Raw genomic sequence first — 14,354 nt, forward strand, 5'->3', positions numbered from 1 at the left:
TTTTTATGCTCATCTCTGTCTCTTTACAGAAATTTCCTATTCATTTGTACAACTCAAGTGAAAAAAAACAAAAGGGATTTTGGATTGGCCAAAGGAGAGTTCATCCATGTGATGTTTCTCAGAGTGTCTGGGAAAACTGCATATTGAATAAAAGTCACCTGTGGCTCATCCAAACTTACCAGCTTTGTCTCAGTTTCCAGACTAAACTCTCGTGGTGACAGGAACAGATGATGAATGGCAAAGGAGTTTTCCTTCACGTGCTGGACATTTCTTGCAGCGTCCAGCATGTGAAGAACATTGGATGAATTTCCCAAGAGCCTGTGACATATTGCTGCAGGGCAGTGCCTATGAGCAGGTTGTGTTTCTAAGGGTTACTGTGGTTGTAATTTAACCCTGTGCCACACCAGTGATGTGAGTTCATCAGCCTCTTTAATAAGGTGGCAAATATACACTCCCCTAATATAAAGGTCTTAAACACTCCCAAGGTGTTTACCATGAAACCCCTAATCAGGATTAGTTAAACCAGAGCTGCCTTCAGCCCCACCTGGTTTGGCAGCCCTCTGTACCTGCACATGCGGTGTTGAAAATTATTTTTGTTGAATAAAGAGAAGAAACCCCAAGGAAAAGGAAAGGCTTGGTAGCCTGCCTTAAAAACTCTTTGAAAAGTTACTTTTTTGTCTACCAGTTCATTCCAGCTGTAATACTGAGTACCACTAAAGACCAGTTCATCAGTCCCACTTCTCTTTGAATAAAATTCAATGCCCATGTCCATACAAAACACCTCCCACAGCAAATGTCCTAAACCCCCAGGTATCTTCACCTGGCTTAACATAAAGAAACATGTTAATATTGTGATTATATTTATTTTAAAGCCTCTGGCATGAATATTATGGGCATAAGGAGGGGGAGGAAAATCCAGCTGTAAGGAGGGACTCATATGGCAAAGGGGTTGGAGCTGGGTGATAAAAGGTCCCTTCCAACCCAACCCATTCCATGATTCTATGATTCTATATCCTGCCTGTGCGTAATTAAGACAGCACAGCAAGGGGTTTAACAGAAATGAGAAGGAAGATTGAAGGAAGATTGAAGGAAGATTTTCAGGCTTGCTGGGCTGGGTCTACCTATAAGTGACTGTCATTGATCTGGGGGTCAATGTGGCTTCTGGTTGGGAGGATTTCAGCAGCTTTCCTCATTTTACACTGGATTTCTCTTTAATATAAAAGCAGACCACCATGGATACTTATCATACAGTCTTTTTATGGAAACACAAGAGTGCAAAAGGAATTTTCAGGGGTCCTTTCAGAAATATGAAATAACAACGCTGTCAGCTCCAAGAGCAGCACCCCCTTCTCCAGACTGCTGGTAATACTAATGTTGGGCTGTGAAACTGTCATGATAACAAGCAATGAGCATTAAAACTCTTCCGAAAATGTCTCAGCTGCACAAGGTTTCAACATACTTTGTTGTAGTTCTGTCATGTTTCTGTCAGTTGAAATTAATCCCAGTTTCTGTTTCAGCTTTGCGATAATGATTCCCTCTTCTTTCCAGCAACATTCAACAACATTCCAACACTGCAGTTTCTTCAGTCAGGGTGAAAGCTTTTGGTGCAGTGTCCTGTGATATCAAGGTTTGTATCCACAGAACAATGTGGAGGTTGACAGTTCATGCAGGTTTGCTGTTTTCTCTCGAATTTGACCTGATACGTTGCAGCAAAAATTAAGTTCTGATTCTGCCGGCAGAATTTGCAGCAGTGGTGATGCAAATACTGATTTAGAAGCACACAGACTGCATCCAAAACCACATCTTAAGCAGATCACCAGCACTTGATCAGATGGTAAGATCAATTTTGGCTGATATTGGAAAGCTCTGACAATATTATCCATTTTTCGGCGATCAGTTCTAAAATTGACAACTTCCACCCGGGATTTTTACAAAGGGCAAGTATCAAACAATCAAGAATTTGCCAGCCTAAAAATAGCTGAGGCTGTTACATTAAACTGGAAATCAGGAAACCACAGCAGCACTTCAGGTGTTTTGTCCTTTGTCTGGCTGGCATCAGTCCATCCACAGATGGTGTCACTAATAGGCACGAAGAGTGAGGGATCTGTATTGTCCCATCAGCAGAGAAAGGGAGGGAAAGCAGGGCAGAAAGAAACTCCTCTTCCATTTAGGTTCAGTCATCTCAGAATTTTCCAGTCAAGTTACAACTTGTTGCTCATTTCAGAGCTATTTACTTCAGGAGAACACCAAAGAATTCGATTTTTGGGAACTTTGTTCACAGTGACATGATAATATACTTGAATTCAGAGATTATTTTTTCTAACAGTTGAACATACTTGTCAAAAGTGCCAACTTTCTGCTTCCTGCATGCTTTATGGATTCAAAGGAAGCTGCTGCTGCCTGAGTAACAGAGCATGGACCTCTTATGGACCTACATGAATACTTTCAGGAAAAAAGGAATTTTTGTAGTCTGGTTCTTGGAAGGTAAGTACTAAAGTAACAGTGAGCAACCTGATACAAAGTTCTGGTCTTTTTCTGCAAAACTTGATTGTGACAGCATTCAGGGTTATCAGTCTTAGCTTTTTTGCTATGTGTAAAAATTGTAGCTGACAGTAAACACACATGCTCATCATCCAGCATCCATCTGCCTCTTCCATCCAAAACAGGCTGAATGTGCAACAGTTTGCATCAAGTGCAGCTGCCAGCAACAAAAATAAATGGTAAAAGGTGTTCTGTGAAGGTCCAAAGCTCAGAACAGGTGACCAGAAGAGTGGGATGGGTCCTTCTGCAGGGCTGGAGCGTGATGTGGGTTTTCAGGAGCCCAAAGCATGGCCACTCTCCTCAGGTCTGCAGTTCTTCTCTCTGGGGAAAAAAAAACCCCAGTTATGCATCTGTTGCAAATGCTGGTGTAGCCGCCCATTGAATTCTGAAGGGGTTTTCCCACTGTACTCAGGTCACCAGGGGAACTGAGGGGCTGCTGGAGCCAGTCCTGCCAGCAGGATCATAGAAACATGGAATGGCTTGGGTTGGAAGAGACCTTACAGCCCATCCCATTCCACCCCCTGCCATGGGCAGGGACACCTTCCACTATCCCAACTTGCTCAGAGCCCCATCCAGCCTGGCCTTGGACACTTCCAGGGATGGGGCAGCCACAGCTTTTCTGGGAAACCTGTGCCAGGGTCTCACCACCCTCACAGGGAAGAATTTCTTCCTAACATCTTATCTAAATCTGCTCTCTGTTGGTTTGAAGCCATTCCCCCTTGTTTTGTCATTCCAGGCCCTTGTAAACAGTCTCTCTCCAGCTCTCTTGTAGGCTCCCTCAGGCACTGGAAGGCTGCAGTTAGGTCACCCCAAAGCTTCTCTTCTCCAGTTTGATCTGGGCTATGCCCCAGTACAGCTCTGCCAGGTACAAGCCATCCCCTTGGCCCCACTTCCAAGGGCACACTAATTCTACTTTCTTTTGGTTTGCTTCGAGTCCATTAAAAAGTGTCTATGTTTCCATGCTGCAGCTGGAAATCCTTTCTAAGGGGATAAATTGAGGAATTAATGCTGACATCTGAAGGATGTCCCTCTGAAAAAGCTAATATTTTAGCATTTGGCTCGACGAAGACTTTGCTGTACTTTTTTCTCCCTTGATCATTTATAATGGAAATCTGTGATTTTATTTGATATGACCTCTTCATCTGAAATGTTAGTACATGCAAAAAAATCACAATTATATATATATTTGGGGGGAAGAAAATCAAGTAATATTACAGGTCTTGAAGATTCAGAAATATCCTGTTTTCCTGTTTTCTCTGAGTGACAGATAGGCTTGTGATAGCATAAATCTTCATGTGCAATATAAGCTGTGAAAAGAGTGTGTGTCATCCAGTATTCAGACGTGGGCTGAGCTGAAACTGCACACATCACCTTATTTTGGGCATTTGCTTGTCTGTGAATGTTTGATATTGGCAGTTTGGTTTGCGGAGGAAGTCTCACAAATTTCACAAATGAGATGGTGACAGGGGTGGTTTCATCACGTGCCTGGACTGCTGGATTGCTGGGGCTGGAACAGCATCATTGCTATCCCTGCATTCCCTCATTCCAGCAAGGAACAGCATTGAATGCTGAACAGCAGCTCTGTCTGCGAGGGCAAGGCTGGAGCAGGATGGGATGCATGCTCTGGTGTTTAGGATGGCTTTGCCACAAAGACAGGAAAATTACAATTAAAAGCCTGTGCACAGCTCTCTACCTGTGTCTGCATGTCCAGAATCCTCCCAGGGCACTGGGGGAGGGTTCACCTGCCTTGCACTTGCCCTGTCTAGTGCCACTTGAGGTGTCTTAGTGCACTCGGCACCACCTGTGCCTTCGTAGGGTATCCGAGCCATCCCCATGGGGATGGATGGTGGATACAACCCAGGGTGAGCTGCAGATCCTTGCCTTCTGCAGGAACACCTGTGACCCAGCAGGACAGCCTGAGATCTCTAAAATGTCTCTGCATGCCTCTGCTTAGGCAATGGAGCCCTGCCTGGGAGTCCCACTGGAGCACAGTGCCTGTCTCTGCTCAGCTGACTCTCCGGCAGCACTGGAGAGGTGCTGACAGCAGCAGAGCTGGTCTCCAGTGAGTGGTTCAGCAGGGAATGGGCCACCCTTGGGTCAGGTGAAGGTGGCTGCAGTGTCCCCTCACTTCCCTGTCTCTGCTCTCCTCTCCTTCCAGACAACACCGTGTTCTCTCTGCAATTCCTTTGGCCCACTCAGCTTCCACTCCCCAGACCTTTCTGTAGCAGCCTCACAGCTTCAAATCAAGTCACAGAATTATGGAGCGTTAAGGGTTGGAAGGGACCTTCAAGATCAGTTCATCCCAACCTCTGCCATGGGCAGGGACATCTCCCACTATCCCAGGCTGCTCCAAGCCCCATCCAGCTTGGCTTTGGACACTGCCAGGGATGGGGCAGCCACAGCTGCTCTGGGCAACCTGTGCCAGGGCCTGCCCACCCTCACAGGGAAGAATTTCTTCCTACTGTCTAGCCTAAATTTCCCCTCTTTTGGTTTGTACCCATTACTCCTTGTCCTGTCACTCCAGTTCCTGACAAAGAGTTCTCCAGCTTCCCTGTAGCCCCTTCAGACACTGGAAGTTGCTCTGAGGTGTCCTCACAACCTTCTCTTCTCCAGGCTGAGCAGCCACATCTTTCTCAGCCTGTCTTCTTTGTGGAGGTGCTCCAGTCCTCTTACCAGCTTTGTGTCCCTTCTCTGGACTTGCTCCAACAGTCCCATGTCCTTCCTATTTTGGGGGCACCAGAACTGTACTCAGTTACAGTTCCCTATAATCTCTTTCCTTGACGCCCATCTCCTGACTCAGCCTTTCCACACCTCCCTGCTCTGCTCCAGTCCCCCTCCCCAGTGATCCCCACCCATATGGATGTGCTGTCCTCTCCTCTCTACCCCTGTGGGGTGCTCCCAGCCCCTCACTAAACCCCTGCACCCTGCTCTGCCCGAGGACCTGCCTTGATCCTCAAACACCCCCTCGAATTTCACATGTCTATATGGCACAACTCAGCTCTCACAAATACAGGCAAAACCCCGTGTGGCACAGGAGGAGCAAAGTGACACCAGAGGTGGAGGAACAGGGCAATCCCAGACCTCCATCTGCTCGTGGATCCAGTCCAGGAAGGAAGTGGTTCGGCTGTAGACGCCTGGCTTGTTCTTCTCTGCACAGCCCACTCCAAAGCTGGTGGTCCCCACCAGCTTCCAGATACTCATATCTTCACATGCTAAAGGCCCCCCACTATCTCCCTGAGGGAAAAAGAATGAAAATAAGTGTCAAGGTCCCAGAAAAGGAGGGAAATGTCTATTTGGGGAGGTAGGGGAAGAGACACAGTCCAATAATTCAAGAGTCTTTTCTCTGCTCTCTTCTGGGTCCTGGGAAAAGCACATTACAGCAGGACTTGGAGACTTCTGAGACGTGTATTAGATTATATTTTTATTTGCCTGGCTATTGAGCTGAGCTGAGCCCAAGGCTGCAACACCAAGCTCACATCTCACCTCCTTCCCTGCCTGCTCCTGCCTGCTTCTCCAGCCCTTCCCAGACACTTTGCTAAGCAGACTCAACTCAATGGACTCACATCTAAGTACTGAAAACTCCCCATTTCTTTTTTGCTGGGCGGTTTCCTGCCCTACAAGCATCAGAGCCAGCACAACAACTGGAAAAAAGGGAATTTGGAACAGGCCAGTCCCACTGGTGAGCAGGGCTCCTCCTGTCACGTGGAGCTGTGTGCTGAGCACGCTGCCTTGGGCAGCTCTCCCAGGCAGAGGTGGTGCCAGGTGGCGCCTTTTTGGGGGGGTTGTGTGCAAAAAGGGGATGAAATGCAGATTTAGGCACCCACTGCCTTTGCTTTATTTTGTCCCAGGTGTGGATGGGATGGAGCAAGTCTGGAAACATGAAGTCCACAGAATCCCAGAGAGGTTTGGGTTGGAAGGGACATTGAAGTTCATGATCCAAGCCCCCTGCTTGGAACAGGGACACCTTCCACTAGGAATTCCTCCCCAGCCTTAGCTGGCTGCTTTTCACCATGGGATTTCTGCACCTTTCAGGTCTCTGGAGCTGCTCACAGTGCAGGGAAACGCAATTCAGTGCAGTGCAGAGGCCACAGCCAAGGCAGAGAAAGGATGGCACCGTGCTGCAGCACATGCAGCAAATCAAAATATGCCTTAAGCAAATTTGGCTTCAGAAGTAACAGATAAAGTCCAGAGAAGAAGTATAAAAAGGAAATTGTAGCGTGTGAATGCACGTGGTCTGTGATTGATAATCGCGGTGAGCAGAATAAATGGCACCAACCCAAATGTTTGCCCAAGAAAAGCTTGGGTGTGCTTTCTGATAACTTATCACTCATGTTTTTCCATTTCCAATGAGCACAGTTGCAGTTTGGAAACTTCCATACCTGGCAGGTGTCCACCCCTCCCTTTAGGAAACCAGCACAAAGCATTGAAGAAGTTATGATCCCACCGTAGACATCCCTGTGATTGCAAATCGCATTGGAAATCAGAGGAACACCTGCATAATTCATGGTGTCGGATGTATCACCTGTTAAAAAACCAGAAAAAATGGAAAAAAAACCAGAAAAACCAGAAAAAAACAGAAAAAACCAGAAAAAAACCAGAAAAAACACAGAAAAACACAGAAAAAAACCCAGAAAAAACCAGAAAAAACCTTCCTGTCCTTGAAAATAATCTCCATTTATAAACAGAGAATGTTTTATATGTAAGGAATTGGCAAGGAACGATGAAAGAAAGAAGGTTAAATGACAAGACAAAAGTAAGGCAATGTGGTGTCTCATCACTTACAGAACACAGTAATTATCCACTCTGTAGAGATGTGGATTATCACAGTGTATAAAATAACAATAAAATCTGGACATTGTATGTTTTCACTTCAAACTAGACAATCAATGACACTAATGAACTAAAAAACTTGTTGAACATTGTGTTCAGTACTAGTGCCAAAAACGTGTTCTGAACTTATCACCTGCTCTGTTAGTCAACAAATCATCTGCAAATATCTGATTTACTTTATAAATATTTATTTTATTTCATTCAGAGCCTGAATGGATCCCTTCTACAAATGGGAGTATTTGCACACTGCCTATTGTCAATTAAGGGCTGTTTTTTTTTTTTTTTTTAATGTGGCAAACCTTGCTTTCATTTTCTCCCCACCTTGGGCTGTTATCTGTGGGTCAGGTAACGTTCTGATCTTGTTCTCTGAACAAAAAGAACACGTTCAATGGCATGAATGAGGAGTGATAAAAAACAATTACCTGACAATTCACACATTTTCACATGAAGGTGGTTCAGTTTATATTATTGATTAACATGACCTGTGAGTCATGGTAAAAAAAAAAAAAATTAAACATTTCCCTTTTCTTTCTGATGTTGTTTCATCCAATTTCTACATCACGCAACCTGCCTGAAAATACACATATGCTGTCTCTAAAAAAAAGGGATGGTTAAGTGTTGCATTCATACTGTGCTTTCTATGCTTGGAGTTCTAAAGGGCACAGCCTTTTTGACTGAGGCTGAGTACAACACTGTGGGCACTTTATATGTGTAATTTTCAACTGTTTCAGAGGATACCATCCATTCCTTGTGATAAGAGTTGGCACACCACTTTTGGAGTTCAGTTTGTGCATAAAATTCAGTAATATATCTTCTTTCCTCCTCCAGGTATTCCAGAAAATTTAGTGTTCAACAGTGCCCCAACCAAACCCTGTATTCACTGTATGTAAGATGTGTGCATGCAGTGAAATCATCAGCAGACTATTTAAAATACCTCCTTCCACAGTTGCTCCCCATCCTGATACCCAGCACATTTTTCCTGCTGGGAAATGTTCACCAAAATTGGGCAGACAGATCGGTTCAATGTGACCTATTTAAAAAAAAAAAGAAAAAAGGAAAAAAAAGAGAGATAAGACAGGATCAAAATTTAGCAAAAAAAGTTTATGTGTCTCAGAAAAACTTAAAGATTTGGCTCACAGTGAACTTGTGATGAACACCACCCACTCCCCACATAAATAGCCTGGCAGTTTTCTGCAGGTTTTTGTCTTGTGGGCAACACTGAGGGTTTGAGACAACTCCCACAGCAGCGTTTTGGGAATGAAGCCACAGAAGGATGTGTCAGCAGGTCAATAAATTGAAGAATGAGCAAACAAGAAATGCAGCTGAAGGGCAGATCAGAGGTCCCAGGGCTTCTGGGTGAGACAAGGAGCTGGGTGTGCACGTCCCTGAAAGGACAACAAGATTCCTGGAGGGCTCTTTGCTTCCCTTCCATCAGCTCACAGAGTTTCGGCGCCTCTGTGCTCTGGGACATGGAATTTCATGTGATAAAATCAATGCTTGATGCTTGCAGGGACAAACTGGTGCTGAGTAAAAGGAGGGAAAATACAAAATATAACTGGGCAGTTCCCAGTGGTTCTGTTCTCCACAGTGCAGTGATCCCAGCTCTAAGCCCCCATCATGGAACACAGTGGGATCTTGCTCAGGTGCAGAGCCACTAGTGTTCCTTACAGCTTCCCAAAGTTATTCATAAGCAAAATAAAACAGCAGTAGCTGAGATACAAATCAGAACAGTATCAAGCTTAATTTTCATTAAAAGTGAAAGTTTAAACCATTACAAGAGAATTGACTGAAGAATTGACCGTCTAGATGTGTCAGAGATTGCCAGCTCCCCTTTGCAGTCAGCTCACAGTGATTAGGAGGCATTGGCAGGTGAGCATTTCAATTAATACAATATTATTATATATTATTTCAACCCATTGTATCAACTGCAGGTAGCATCTTACCAAGAAAATAAAAGTAGTTTTCATCTAAATCATCGTTATATTCAAATTGCCTTTTTTTCTCTTGGAAATTTAAGGTTGATTTTCAGCTTTGGACACTGCTGAATCCCCCAATATTCACGGAAAGGACATGATAAAAATCTCTGTGACCTCCAAGCAGAACGAGGCAGGGTGTTTATTTTAGATAGGAAGAATATTTAGAAAGAATAAAGTTAATGTTTGCCTATTAATAAATGCCTGCAGTAAATCAATACCAGTGCGGACTGGGAACATTTTGCAGCACGTTGTGGCTGTCCATGCCTGGATGTGGAGTGCAAAGGAGGTGCTCACACTGAGGCTGGGTGGTTTCTGCTGGTGTTTCAGCTGGGAAAGGTGAGGAAGCCAAGTGAAAGCTCACAGAGATAAATTACCATTGAGAGCAAGAGGTGCTGCCAGTTTCACCAGCGCTATATCATTCCCCATTGTCTTGGGTTTGTAATTCCGGTGGTATATGATTTTTTCCACAGAGTGTGGGTGAACCTGGGTGTCCTGCTGAGTCACAAAACCGACCTGAACGCTCCATGAGCTCGGCAAGTACAGGCTGGAACAAAGGGGTAGAGGAGAGTGTCAAACCTCCAGGAAAGCCCTCAGGTTTTTCTAATTGTCCTCTGAGCTTATGGACCACATAAACTCTACAGGCCAATAACTCCAGTCTGCTGTACTGGCTTACCTCTCTGTTAATAATGGCTATGTTCTGCATCTAATCTTTTCAAAACAGATTGGGTCACTGATATATTATCTGTGCAATTATCTGTATCTTTCTACAAATATGTGAGAGTTTTTCATCAGCCCAGCTGTCTGTGCCCCTATGAGACCCCACAGCTACTGCCTGGCACATCTGCACTCAGCCAGACCTCAGTGGCACTTGTGACAAGGCATTTTCAAAGAGAAGCTGCCCTTCTGGAAGGTGTTTCTGCCCCAGTTCATGAGCTGGCACATCCTTCAGCCTCCAGAACATGAGCAGCTCCTCTCCTTCTGCCCTCACTCCCCTGGGAAAAAGTTCCAGGAATGTGGGTTGTGTTACCTGCTCCCATCCCCATCACCCTTCAAACACACCACAACCACCTTGGTTGGGGGGGACAAAGTCAAGGACAAAAGTTCTAAAATGCTGAATTCCTAAGTAATTATTTTTATGGCAACACAGGGCTCTAAATAGGAACTAGGAGTGGGGTTTTTCTGTCCCACCTCTTCTCTCTACTGGGTATAAAAGCATTGTACAGAATTTACTCAGAAAAAGGCATCCATGTTGTGGATGCTTGAAAGTGATCAGAAAAATCCCATTTTAGCTGTCGAAATGTCTTTGGTGAAAGTGGCCTGGAGTTTATAAGAGCAAGAGGAGCTCTCCTGCACTATTAGCATCAAGCAAGACTGCAAAACCAGACAGCTCATTATAAATAAGAGAGAGGGCTATGTTTGTAATTACACAAAGAAGAGTTTAAATAACAATTTAGCATCTATTTACAGCTCGAAGACCTCTTCAACTGCATAAAAAGGAGCAGTGAGTAAGTGGCAAAGGGCACAAAGCACTGTACAACTGACCAATAACCACTGATTGATCCTGTCAACTTGAAAGGGATCCTGCGACTTATTTTGAAGCTCCAGTGGATCAGAGAAGCCAAATAAAAATTCTGTACATGCAACGTACAGAAACTACAGATCGGGATACCTAAAATCTAGCACTTAAGTGTTGTTTTAGGCTGATTTCCCAGGAAGCTGGGAGTGCTCAGGACATCTGGAAGCTGGGGCCCTGCATTTGGACAACGTCTCGGGGAAGATTTTTTTCAATAGAGCCCCATGCAAGAAGAGAGAGAAACAGGTGAAATATTACGGATGAGGCGTGAGAGTGTCCTGCAGCTTATTTTTAAGAGCAAGCAGAGGGGCCCCTGAGCAGGGGGGGATTTGGGGACTCACTCGTAGACGCAGTGGGCGGCCGTGATGATCCAGCGCGGGCTGATGACGGAGCCCCCGCAGAGGTGGTGGCCCTGGAACTGCAGGCTGACCTGCCAGGGCCACTGCCGGGGCGACGACGCGTTGCCCCCCACGATCCGCGGCCCGTAGCTGGCCCGAGTGCCACAGGCTGCCAGGAAGCAAAGCTTACAGTCCAGAGAGGAAACACAGCCCTGGTTTGGGTCACCTCCAGCCCCTTTTCTCACAGCAGCAGGACCATGCCCATGGTCACATCCCAGGATGTGACAGCTCCCAGAGGTTTCTCCTGCTCCCTCCCACCCCTGCAGGATCGTTCATGGACTGGGGGCTGTGGGGCTCATGTCTCTCCCCTGCAGGTGCAGTGCTCAGGTGAGCTGTAAAACCCCCCTGCTCTGCCCTCCTTCATCCTCAGCGTCCCACACAGGCAGGCTCAAGCATCTCCTCTCCCCTTGTGATGATTTTGCTGTTGTATTTTGATTTTTTTGTATCCCAATCAGAAAACTAGCTGGCATGGGGAAGTGGGGGATGAAAATTCAATTAAGGCAGAATTTTCCTTTTCCTGCCAAGATGCCAAAGAGTTGGAATTACAGTGTGAGCCCATGGACTCAACACACAGTCCTTAAATATACACTTCCTACTGGGATTCTCACTGAAATGCCCCTGCTATCTGACACTTCCAAGCTGCCCTCCCAGCCTATTTTCACTTTCTGAAATTCTTTCATATTTTACACAAAAATTACAATTTTTCTTTGGTGTGATAAACTGATAGTATAATATGCCCTGAGTACACAGTTGCTCCCACCTCTTGCCATGCAGTGTATAAAGAAGGGTAGTTTCTGATTTTATTTTCACTTTTCCTGATTCTTACCCAAACACTTTAAGATGATCACATTGCCAGAAGTGCATTCCTCCCTGAGATGAGAAGACAGTGCATCATTAGTCCCAATTCACAAATAGTGCAGTTTTTTTCAATATTGTATCATTTTCCTGTGCACATAAATGAAAGTAACTCATATATTGAAAGAGGCACAAAGGCATGAACTCCTCCAATCTAATTAGGGCCTTTAACTGAAATACTGACGTCAGGAGCTTGGCCACCATCAGGAGGCTGCAGACCATATGCCACCCTGCTGAGGAGGGGTTCACTTTTCCATGAGGGAAGGCTCATCATCAGGTCTGAAGTCTCCTTGGAACCACTGCTCCCTTCTCAGTGGAAGGTAACTAAGAAAAACAAGCACTCATCAGGAGGAATAAATGGGCCATAAAGGGCTCATAAACCCACTGGGAAACATGTAAGGATCTGCAAACCGAAACAAACTGCTTCACAATGGAAAAATGTAAGTGCCTGGTGTCTATCCATTTGCAAAAAAAAATGGCATAATGGGACAAACAGTCATTTGAAACAGCTCATTTGAAAGCCTTTGTTGATTTTAACAGGTCCTGGATCAGACTCTTGGTTCATATTCCAGCAAGACTGCTGCTGAACCTCAGTCTGGGATGTGTAACACCAAGCACTTATAAAGTACTACATGCCCGAAAAAACAGCAACAATCCCAAACTATCAGGAATTCCCCTTCCATTGATTGGTCTCTTTCTGTCAGGATGAAGCAGCTGAGGCATACCTGAGGTTGGTGGCATTGTGCAGGGATGTCACTTGATCAGCTGAGAACCAGTGGCTGAGGGATACGAAATGTCTTTGGAACTGCTTTTCGACTGCAGCCACGGGCAGGTAACCTGAACTCACATAACTGCAAATAAACCATCAGCACAGCTTCCCCAGACAGCATTGCAGCAATCTGCTTAAATAATTCACTAATGAAAACCACAATAATCAGGTTCTGCTAATGAAAACCACAATAATCAGATTCTGGCACTTGATAAAAGTAATTCTATCCTCCCCCTATGCTCCTTACCACATGCATGTATTTTTGACATAATCATGCGTGGAAGCCACACATGCTGAGTTACATTTAACTGGCAGAGAAAGTAAATTTTAATTGTAATATTACAATGAAGTTTTTCATTGTAAGTGGTTGGCACATTTCCTGAGGCACTAACAAGCTCATTGTCTCCTTTCTCTACAGTTATGTTTTGCAGCAGGGAGGATGATTGATTTTTAATTTTTTCTTCTCTTCTTTGTTGAGAAATTGAGATCCATTTTATCCTAAAGGCAACAAGAACTTATTCAAAGAGGCTTTATACTGCTAACCATAACAGAAATCAGAATGATGCCATTGTAAAATAACAGAGCATCATGGCAAATCACAACTTCAAATTTTTCTCAATTTTGTGAAACTTTGTGAAAGAAATGGTGCTTTTTCAGGAATGGGGTCAATCCAGCAAGAACTGCCTCGCCATGTTCTTCTCTAATCGGGAGGTGGACCTTAAATGCTAACAGATGTCATGACATGAATTGTATATGCAATTTACCTACAGAGGAAGTAAAGACATGGAAAATGCTCATGTTTTTCGTGCCTCTCTGACAGGCTACTAGAGTGACAAATAGGATTTGGGTACCTGTACCACACAGGGAAGATTTAGCCAAGGAATTGTATTGAGCCATCAGGCAGGATTTATAGCAGTAATGAAAGGAATTTGCCATGTACAAGTACTCAGAGCTATTTCCCACATCATCTCAAATCTCCTCAATCATATCACTCACAAAAGTGGATCGTTAAGTCATTTTTAAAGCACAAACTAACACAAGGCTTCATTGAAAACTTCAGAGTTTGTTCAGAAGGCCAAAGTTTCTGGCTTTGGTGTCCATACCTTGAGAAGCCCAGGTGTTTGCAGGTTGTGTTGCCATACTCTGCTCTCCAGTCGTCGGAGCAGACTGTTCGCCAGGACCCAAAGGTGAACACTTGCAGCACTGCCCTCTTCCCACTCAGCCTGACTTTGAGATTCAGGACAAGAAAAGCCTCAGTGAGCTGTGAAGATGAACATCAGGCACACAATAGGCACACAACAGTGCCAAGGCATCGCTGTGGTGTCTGTGTTTTCTGGCTCGCTGAGTTTTGGCTACTTGTCTTTTTCATCACTTGGATTCTTTGACAGAATTTTTGTGTGCCTTCCCCCCCC

At 44.8% G+C, this 14,354-nt stretch overlaps 1 protein-coding gene across 1 annotated transcript in view; it reads right to left on the minus strand.

The window, feature by feature from the left end:
• Nucleotides 1-1,192: 1,192 nt before the first annotated feature.
• The window catches only part of TMPRSS3 (transmembrane serine protease 3), a gene marked incomplete at its 5' end in the record, with an annotated part of 17,388 nt that continues 4,226 nt past the window's right edge, over nt 1,193-14,354 (minus strand). The window contains 9 exons of the mRNA XM_042032724.1: nt 1,193-2,862; nt 5,623-5,775; nt 6,921-7,063; nt 8,306-8,401; nt 9,722-9,891; nt 11,262-11,427; nt 12,145-12,188; nt 12,899-13,024; nt 14,046-14,169. Coding sequence (XP_041888658.1) covers nt 2,842-2,862; nt 5,623-5,775; nt 6,921-7,063; nt 8,306-8,401; nt 9,722-9,891; nt 11,262-11,427; nt 12,145-12,188; nt 12,899-13,024; nt 14,046-14,169 — 1,043 coding nt within the window. The remainder of the gene's footprint in view (nt 2,863-5,622; nt 5,776-6,920; nt 7,064-8,305; nt 8,402-9,721; nt 9,892-11,261; nt 11,428-12,144; nt 12,189-12,898; nt 13,025-14,045; nt 14,170-14,354) is intronic.

Source organism: Corvus kubaryi, unplaced genomic scaffold (genome assembly GCF_017639235.1).
Source record: "Corvus kubaryi isolate FWS band 111438036 unplaced genomic scaffold, C.kubaryi_AGA036_p1.0 133, whole genome shotgun sequence".
Classification (NCBI taxonomy): Eukaryota; Metazoa; Chordata; class Aves; order Passeriformes; family Corvidae; genus Corvus; species Corvus kubaryi.